Genomic DNA, 10,407 nt, shown 5'->3' with positions numbered 1-10,407 from the left:
TTTCCGACTAATCTTGGATTCTTTTTGTGACCTTTGTGCTTGCAATGTAGCATTTACAGCCCTTTGAATAGTGTCATCTTCGTCATCAAAAGATAGCGAAGAGTCACACTTGCGTCTACGATTCGAGAGCTGTCTCTCCAATTCAATACGCTTCTCTCTTTCTTCTACAATTTGATGTTGTAAAGAAAGAAGTTGCTCTTGAATTGATGGCGAGATAGGCAAATCTGCCATAGTGCTTGTGCAAATGATGTAGATAAATAAAATTTTACTTTATTTGATGTAAATAAATAAAGCAAAAATGAGTACTTATCTTATTTTTCTCCCGCAATTCGATCTTGGTTGAAGCTGAACAAGACGTTGTTCAATGGCTGAATTGAATTCTCGTCGCCTCAAACAAATCCCGAACGATTCCGCGTGATTCGAGAGTCTTGGGCTAGTCGAATTGTTGATGAAATAATTTTTCTGCACTTTGAAACCTGCTGAAACAGTCCTGTAAACCTTGCCCAAACTCTGTAATATTTTTCTGAAATTTTCAGAATTTTTCAGAAGCGATTTCGGAATTTTCTGGCCTTTTCTAGGCAATTTTGAAGCTTTTCAAAACCTGTAAATGACTTTTCTGCACCCAGAAATTTTCAGAATTGAAAAACCTTTGAATTTCTCCTCAAATTTGGAAATTGGGAAAAGTAGAGGTTGAAAAAAGAGGTTGAAAAAGGAGTGATGTGACTTGCATGGGGATTAGGAAAAGTAAGAGTAGATTAGGATTAAGAGAAAATTAGGATTATGGAGTGATTAGACACTTTGAGCTTTTTTTTTTCTCTTTCTTCTCTCCACGCGTTTTGCGCCGGCAGGCTGCCGCCGGGCGCCTCTTGCTCCAAAAGCTTGTTGAGAATTTTAAGATGGCTTTTGCATGGATTTATCTCCCCCGTCCATTATAGATTTGCTCAACCCTGAAGCTTTCTGATTTCTGAGAGTTACCCGTGAGGTTTTTGGCTATAAGGATTTCATCCATACGGTCAGATTCTGATTTCACTGAGAATTTGGGAAAACCACTTTTTGATAAAGAGGGATGGTTTTGCAGGGTGGTGAGTGGGTTTGAGAGTAGATCTAGTTTTGAATCTTTGACCTTTGGGTAAAGACCTGCAAAACACCCTTCTGTCCACTGGATAAATTCCTGCACTTTCTTGATTTTTGAGAAGTTGAAGCCCTTTCCTACCTTCTCCACAAATCTCCTAGCCCAAGCTCTGATACCACTGCAACCGGAATCTTATTCTAGGAATTGATTGTGGAAAGATAGAGAATTAATTCAATCATAAAAACCATTGCTTGTTAGCTTCAACTAAATCAAAGCAATTGAAAAATTAAACACTTAAACAAAAATACTTAGCTCCAAAAAGACCATATTGGGTGCAATCTTCCCCCCTCTTGTGCGTGGCCTCTCCCCACACAAGAGTATTTCTTTATTAGCTTTCCTTTTCACCAAAATTAGGCCATAGCCCCCAAAATACAAGATGTGCTTTTTAGAGAGCACGGCACTCTTCTTTAACAAAAATAGAGTGTCAAATTGGGACTAGGGTAAAGCCATAGGCTTTAATAAATTCCACAAAAATAAATGTATCTTTCCTAAAGTTCAAAATGGAAAAATCATTTAATAAGATTACAAGCTACTATGCTTGTCAAAAATGAAATGTGATGATCCAAGACATTTCTTCCAAAGTAAACTCTTCAATTCCCATAATCTTCATCACCTGAAAATATAAGCCCAATTAATTATTAAATTAATCCCACAAATATTAAACAGGCACAAATCATCACCAACTCATGACTACCAGGCGTAAGTACCCCAGGAATCACCCTGCCATACAAACCTAACTGAAATAATCATAGGTGGCCTCAAACATACATCATATACCGCACGTATTAATATTTATAGTGGTGTCACCCACGATATTAACCTAGCCGGCATGACGCAAGAGTAATCTAGGCGTCCCCAAATTACTCAAGAGGGGATAAATAATATTTTTATAGAGGACTTAAAATATATTCTCATGACAATGTCTCTAATACAGAGTCGCCACATAGAAATCAAAGGGAGTCCTCTTCCAGTTTGATTGTCTATCCCTTGGCCCATTCTCTGCTCTGATTTATTTGAATTATCCTCTACTGCATTGAACTTCACTCTGCAAACCGCCGAATTATGTAAGACCCTTCATTTGCTAATAGTCTACTCTGCTCATGGGTCACTTGATAACTCTCTTGATTGGAATCTTTATTTTAGGCTCCATGTGCCTCACCACCCAAATCAGGGTCTGGTGCAAAGAGGTCTTGGGACTCAAACATATTGCTCATGAGAGCAGCCTCATCTTGATTGGATTGGTGAATGGAGATTGAGGCTATGCAAGAGCTTGTGGTTGTTGTTGAGATATCGATCTCAACTAGTGTTGTAGACATTGATAACTTATGCCACTAGCTGAGTTAGTGAGATTATGGGAAAAATGGTTTACAAGTTGTGTGATAAACAACCGCTTTGGTTCACTAGAGTTATGGCATAGTTATAGCACCAACAACTCATGTAGTCGGGCTTACACTATGGACCGAACTTTATACGTTATAGTAGGAGAGTACTTTCTCTTATAGTATGTGCTCTTATCTCTTTATGTTATGGTTTTAGAGAGGAGAAGAGAAGAAAATTCAGCCATCTATCTCTCTTATGTGCTTTTCTATTCTTGTGTGTGTGTGTTTGTTTAATTGTAAAGGAGCTCAAGCTCATCCTCTCCCTTGCATTCTTCTCATGGTAGTATCAGAGAACTGATTGGTGTAAAAAGCTCAAGAGGTAAGAAAGAGCCAAGTGAAAAGGAAGTGGTACATCGGTAAGGGTAATTCCATTTGTTTCCCTCTTTGATTTTAGAGCAAAACCTTTGGGTAGTTGTGGGAGCTATAGACAGCAGACATGGAAGTCACTGTCTCACATTGAGGTGTTTTCCTAGGTGAAGGAAGAAGACATTGTTGTTAGTTAACTTTGTGAACTATCATTTGGCGCACTTTAGGGCGATTCAGGCCCATTTTTGGCTTTGTAAGTTTTTCATAAGAACTCCATAAAAGTGTCAATTTTGACTATATATACCCAATTTTTGGTTTGGGAAAAAGTTACAGTAGAAATTTGGTGTAGGACAGTATGTATAGAGAATCTGAGATTTGTAGGTTGTTGGTGGATGTATGTTTATATGATTGTTTCATATACGGTTGCAATATTGTTGTATTGGAGATTATAGATTGCTATAAGTATAAAAGTTTTTACAAGCACTATTTGGTAAGTTACTATAGGTAAGATGTCTGACAACTTATCACAACCTGTGAGCGAGCAGCTGGACAAGAATAATTCCTAGTCTTAAAAAATCAAGATGACTAAGTTTTGTATAGGAAAAGGATATTGGGAGTTCGTCTCACAAGAGCTAGAGATGCTGAAGAAAACCCAACCCCAAGTGCTAGAAAGGTGCTATACTAGTTGTCTCTATCAATGTGATAGATTCTATGATTGTGAATATATAGGATGCAAAATTCTTAAGGAGGCGAGCCAACAAAACACCATGTTTCTTGTGTATTAAGTAGTTTGTATTCTAGAATAGAAAGCTTGAAGTCACATTTTTAAAAATTTGAGTGGAGGAACAATGGAACACCTAGAAACATAAGCTGCCACGGTCCTCTAAACTCCAGTTTCACCAATTGGCTTTGTAAACAACACCTAAAATTTTATGAAGGAAGGCATTTATACTACCCTATTGTTGGGTATAACTCCAATGAAGGAGTGGGATCAGGACTGGGACCTTAAGGTTTGCTCCCATAGGAAGCGATTAAACCATGTCCGATATAACCAAAATGTTTCAAATATTTTATGTTGATCCTGAGCTATCCTAAGTAGACCATGACTAGGACAAGTAGCCCTAACAACTATAGGCAAACGGGACATGTCTCTTTTACCATACTGTGAAGGACAAGTGTTCTACAATACACCCAACAACAAGTGCACATAATGCAAGAAGCATGAGTCTTGCTCTCCACAAGAGCCCACTATAGAAGTGCCTTTACCCATGGAACCAAGTTCTAGTTCTTCTCCGTTTGGATGAGGAAGAGGGAATACAAGGAAAGAGTAAAGTGCCAATGTTAGGGACTACTTCATCATAAAGAGATCCATAAGGGCATTCATAGAATGTGTCCTCAGCCTCGCAGAGCAAGCCAATAACCTCAAAGCCCCAAGCCGATGGAGGACAAATACCATTAAAAACTACATAGCTCAAAGCCAAGCTAGTGGAGGACAAGTGCTATTAGAAACCACACAGCCAGGCGAGTGCAGGAGGACAAGTGCCATTGGAAACTGCACAACTCAAAGCCAGTGGCCGCAGTGGAGGATAAGTGCCATTTAAAAAACTGTGCAACCCAATCCCATAGCCTGGCAAGAATCCCCAAACCCTAAAATATAGGGTATGTGTAAATACTCCCTTCACCCTCGGGGGCTGCACTACCAGAAAACCCTAGGTATCACGTGCGTTCAAGAGGTATTAAAAAAACCCCTTAACTAAAATTTTACCCCCAATAAAAAAAACCCCTCTTTACTTATGAACTAACGGATTTTTTCTCTAAAGTTGAATAAAAAAACCCCTCCTGTTAATGTAATCCTGTTAAATTTTCTCAATGTATCTAATTAAAAAACCCCTCCTGTTGAACTCACGTGGTACACTAACGTTTTTTGAGGTGAACCCCCCGAGCCTTCACCATGTAAATATTTAGAAGACATGTTGCTCAAGGATGATTTTTGAATTGGGAAGGGGGGGTTATGACCACCAGAGAACCTAAAATCTCCAAATTGGGCAAAACCAAGCCAATCGATATCCCAAGGATGATGACAAAATTTGATTGAATTGGAGATTCCATTCAGTACCTAGAAAAGTTTGATTAAATTTGTGAAGCCATGGGACAGATTGATGATCCCACCAAGATATGTTCATTTGGAAGGCACAGCAAGGCAGTGGTTTAGATCACTAAATCCACTTGAAAAGCTAGCTAACAAGGTCTTGAGACACATATTCATAGTGGGGTTTTCACCTAATGGAGCCATTTGGAGCATAATTGCACAAATCTCTAACCTCAAGTAGGAGGGAGAAACCATGCAGAACTACATTTCTAGAACCAAGTATCTCCACATGAGATGCAACACCCGACTGGATGAATTATTGCTCATTGATCTATTTATGATTAATCTTAAAAGCAAGAGGCTACATGAGTATCTCTGTAGGTCTAGGCACTACATCTTTGATGAGTGATGTGCCACAAGGCAATAGACCTGGTAGCAAGACAAGGATGTAGAAGTCGTCCACGTACAACCAAGAGATAGGGGATGCTCCATCATTCAAAGCCTCATTTGTTAGCCACCAACAAGCATTCCCAACTAGCACCAGCTCTAGAGTCCTAGTCAAGGACATGATCATGGTTGAGTTAGCATAGAATATGCTCAATTGTTTAGGCCAACAGTGGGCTAGCCCTAAGGGCAACCAGCCCTAGCCATCATCCCAAGCCAGAAACCTACATCTATGAAAAGATATGGTTTGGTGTGTAATCTTCCACCAAAATCATACAAGCATGGAGTGTCTAATGCTTGGGCCTAGATAATAACAGTATTGTGCTTATTATTACTAGTGCCATGGGAACCATAGCATAGCTCATTATTGGTACTACCAAGGAAGCCTGGCACCATAAACTATGCTCCTAATGCCAAAGCAACCACTAGCCCTTTCACACATACCAAATGCTTCTCAATAGGCACAAGCTCTAAGGCCTACATATTAACCCTGTACCACAAGGAATGTACAAACTACCACCAATGCCATACCCACCTTTAGTATCACCACCCTAATTGGTTTCTCTTGGAACTATACCTGTGCAATAGTACTCAAAGATAATACCAGCGGACTTAGAGAGTCCAAAGTAGGAGAGCTATGAGCCATATGAGCAAGATGATTCATATTGATATCTAGAGCAACCATCAGCCCATTGACTATCCCATGTTCCTTGTAAACACATTAACATTAGGTTTTTAGGTATTTACTTTTTAAACATTAATGAAAAAAAAGTACAATGAGATTTCATGTGAAAGTTAAAGAGAATTTATCCTCATCCTTTATAAATTCATGATTTTTTTTCTTAAAACTGTACTTATCTTGGATTTTGAGTAATTTGCATCATATTATTACTTTTACATGTCATGTTAAGGCATTTTCATTTAGCAAGCTTATAATAAAATTAATTAAAAGGTCTTGTATCCTTGGTTTCATTTTTTAAATATTTTACTCATTCACATTAATAATTACATGCATAAAAACTATGTCGTATTTTTTGCTCTCCTTGAACAAACCCTATGTTTTTCCTCAATCGAAAGGAATATTATGTAACATTTTAAACATAAGAAATGAAAAAATACTTGGTATGACTATGCTAGAATGAATATTTATAAGTATGAATAGCTATTATGATGTCATTCAAGTATCTAGATATAGTAAAGTAATCAATCTACATGTTGGTTAATAAACCATGGTAACACTATTTGACAATAGAGTCAAAATATGCTAACATGCTTTAATGATAATTGAATTAAAATTATTACCTCATAAATTGAGAGTAACATCGTGCAAGATGATTGTAAATATGCTAACATGCTTTAATGATAATTGACAATATTTGACAATAGAGTCAAAATATGCTAACATGCTTTAATGATAATTGAATTAAAATTATTACCTCATAAATTGAGAGTAACATCGTGCAAGATGATTGTAAATCAATTTCCAAAATCATTTCATTCCTCTAAATTTTGGGGCAAATTTGAGAAACAATTGAAAAAATAAATTTTATGATCTAATTTTTGGCGAGAGTTTGGGAATAACACAATAACCTCATGTGTGGTCGCACACATGCATGAAGAAAAGATATTTTAATTTACAAAGAATTATATGACCCCAAGAAAGGTATATACTAAGAGTTTATATGCGTTCTTATATTAAAGGACAATGGGTGGAGTGTACATGTCTACCACACGTTCATCCTTAAGGCATCATGTGAAAGGGAGAGAGAGAGAGATTTAAAGTTTGCACATATCTTAATGTCTAACTTTAGTGAGTCATAAAATAAGGTTTGTTTTATATTATAAAATTTTGAGTGATGTGCCAAAATTAAGAAGGCTATCTTTATTCCTTCAAAGTTCAAAGAGAATAAGTGGGTCAATTTTGCGGCTTTGCTTTTGAAAGGTGGAGAAAGCAACAAAGAAGCCACAAAACTTCACTTAGGTGAGGCATTTCCTTTGGCATTATAATGAAGTGTGCATAGGTAAGAGGGGGTTCAATTGTGTGGCTTTTCTTTTGGAAGGTGGCAACAAAGAAGCCACAAAAATGCACTTAGGTGAGGCATTGCCTTTGACGTTATAAAGAAGTGTGCATAGATAAGAGGGGGTTTAAATACTTGGCTTGTTAAAGCTTGTTATTGTTGAAAAGTGACAAACAAAGGCATGTATTCCTCTTATAAAAAGTATATTGAAGCATGTGGCTGTATCTAGCTTTGGCTTAGAGGCAATGTAGCATAGGCATTTTTGGCACCAAATGCTTCAAAAGGTTGTAAGTTCCTCTCATAGGTGTAAAATAATTCATATGGGTATATATTCCTCTTACATTCTTGTACTAACATTACTAAAGCATGATGTCTAGCCGGTTTGTCTTAGAGATAAGATAAGTGGAGCTTAGGTGTATTTTACACCAAATGATTGATTAAGTATGTGGTATCAGGATTTTTTTCCTTGTTGCAAAGAGGTATTAAGGCAACTTATAATAGCCGAGTTAAGTGGAGCATAGCCCTCATATGACAAGATTTACTAGCCAACATAATTTAAGTTTATGCTCATATGACAACATTGACTTTGGGGCTCTAATACTTAATGTTTTAACTTCTTCTTCTTTCATAATATTTTTTGTAAATGCAAGTGCACTTTGAAATAACCACACACCACCACCACCATATATATATATATATATATATATATATATATATATATATATATATCATTTATAAGGTGTCAGTTGCCAAGGGGGTTTGAACTTGGGCCTCTTATGAGATAACCAAACACATTTACCAAGTGGGCCAACACTTTTTTGGCTTGAATTTTGTAGAGGCAATTTTATAGAGACAAGATAAAGAGGGGGAGGGGAAAAAAAAAGAAGCAAAGTTGGAAAACCTTTCAGAAGAAAGGTAATGGGAAAACAAGGCAAAGCATGTAAAGGGCGGTCACAGGTGGTGCCTTAAAATGATGTGAAACCCTTAGTCTTTTAGGTGGGTTGGGTAGGTAGTAAGAGCCAAGAGGAACCTTGGCGTGTCAAGCACCAAATGGGAAGGTGAGGTGAGGTGGATAACTTTTACAGCATCACAAACAAACATGGGCCCAAGTGTCTCCACCATGGTGGTGGTGGGCAGTGGGCATTTCTTCTCTTTGTTGCTTCCACATGCTCTCTCTCTCTCTCTCTCTCTCTCTCTCTTTTGTTCTTCTTGTTGTTGATTCCTGTCTCTTTTAGGTAATGTGCACACTTCTACTTCTCAAAAACTTCTTTGCCTCTAATTGTCCATTTACTCAGCTAATGGCTCTTGTCTTTGCCCTCCCCTCTCAATCTTCTTCTGCATCTATCTGCAACTTATAGGTGATGATGGAGTATATCTGCCCTTCATCTTCATCAGAAGTTGATTTAATGTTGCTCTTCAAAGAAATGCAAAAGGCCAAGGCTTTCTTGCCAATTAGATGAAGGGTAGATAGAGAAATCCCCTTAATCTTGATATATGTGTATATATATCTGGTATCCTATGGATAATTCAGCTGTGGAGAGTGTGCAAATTATGGAAGAAGATGAAGCAGAGATTATTCTTTGCGGCTCTGCTGTGTATAATTATCTGGGGATTAGCGAATCCCAGCTTGATAAGTCTGAGAACCCCCGGATCTTAACCGTTTTATCTTCACTTCTAGAGAGGGCTATACTCCGGAATGACAAAAACATTGCAAAGATTAACACTAATCACAGCAATAATCACAGCATCTGTCGGAAAAAGCTTAGTGTATTTCATGGCCTCCGCGCTCCAAGCATAGGCGTCCACTGCTACATAATGAGGATTTTTAAGTATGCCAAATGCAGCCCTTCTTGCTTTGTGCTGGCTTATGCATACATAATCAAGCTTACTGCAAGCCAATTAGGGGGGCCTTCAATCACCTCTCTCAATGTACACCGGCTGCTGATCACGAGCGTGATGGTGGCAGCAAAATTAATCGATGACAGGTAAAATATAATGGTCTAATATTTGCGTCGATTCTACTTTCTTTTTGTTCAATTACAGAAGCTTGATTAGGGTGAGTAATTATGCTGGGATCAAGCCGATCAGCTGCAAATCTGCGCGCTTACTATGCTAAGCTTGGAGGTGTGATATTTGCGCAAATTATATAGTCTACAGAAGCTCGATTAGGGTATTATTAAGCAGGTTACTATTAGCTTGATTAGGGTAAAATTATGATAGTGTAATATTTGCGTCAATTATGTCTGTAAAAGCTTGATTAGGGTAATTAATTTTGCAGAGATCAGCTGATCAGCTGCTAATCGTGGGTTATATGTTATCTGATCGCAGCCATTATAACAACGCCTACTACGCTAAGATTGGCGGCGTTTCAACGGCGGAAATGAACGGGCTAGAGTTAGCTTTTCTGAGCAGTTTAGGCTACCGTCTGCACGTGAGCGTGAGCGCTTTTCAGAGCTTTTGTGCAGATTTTGGGAAGGAGGCGGCCATGCAAGCAGTCTTAATTAGACCCGAGAGACCATTAGTCGCTAATTACTGCAGTTTTGATGAAGAGCAGAATCGGAAAGTAGCTCTGCTTTGCACTTACAGCGGTGTATGATTATTAGTAGTAGTAGTAGTATCAACATAATTAGCATTTTGTATGCTTATTATTATCATCGTAATTAGCATTTTGTCTGCTTTGCACTTACAGTGGTGTATGATTATTATTAGTAGTAGTATTATCATCATAATTAGCATTTTGTATGCTAAAACCTTTTTTGAAGCTTCTTCCCTTGTTGTACACACAAAGTTTTAATTAGACTTCCTTTGCGTGTCTTGACATGACATGACATGCTGCCTCAAGGGCCCATAACTTCATCCAAACCATGTTTTGTGAAAAGACAGACTTATTATATTTCAGACTTTAATCATCCAAACCATGTTTTGTGAAAAGACTTACTTATTATATTTCAGACTTTAATCATAGAATATATAGCTAAGATTCTCGTTTTTATAAATGCTAGAAAAGTACTAAAAGGCTCGTAATTTTTGAAGGTTTTA

General features: G+C 37.7%; 1 protein-coding gene across 1 annotated transcript; it reads left to right on the top strand.

The window, feature by feature from the left end:
* Nucleotides 1-8,582: 8,582 nt before the first annotated feature.
* LOC147626598 (cyclin-U4-1-like) lies at nt 8,583-10,191 on the top strand. Its single transcript, XM_086816657.1, has 2 exons — nt 8,583-9,353; nt 9,697-10,191. The coding sequence occupies exons 1-2, from the start codon at nt 8,863-8,865 to the stop codon at nt 9,962-9,964; spliced, it is 759 nt and encodes a 252-aa protein (XP_086672783.1). The 5' UTR covers nt 8,583-8,862; the 3' UTR covers nt 9,965-10,191.
* The last annotated feature ends 216 nt before the right edge of the window (nt 10,192-10,407 follow it).

The sequence above is a fragment of the Cibotium barometz genome, chromosome 22, assembly GCF_041138505.1.
Source record: "Cibotium barometz isolate CiBa-2024 chromosome 22, ASM4113850v1, whole genome shotgun sequence".
Taxonomy (NCBI): domain Eukaryota; kingdom Viridiplantae; phylum Streptophyta; class Polypodiopsida; order Cyatheales; family Cibotiaceae; genus Cibotium; species Cibotium barometz.
The sequence above is the reverse complement of the archived record's forward strand: the minus strand, read 5'-3'. Positions and strand labels throughout refer to the sequence as shown.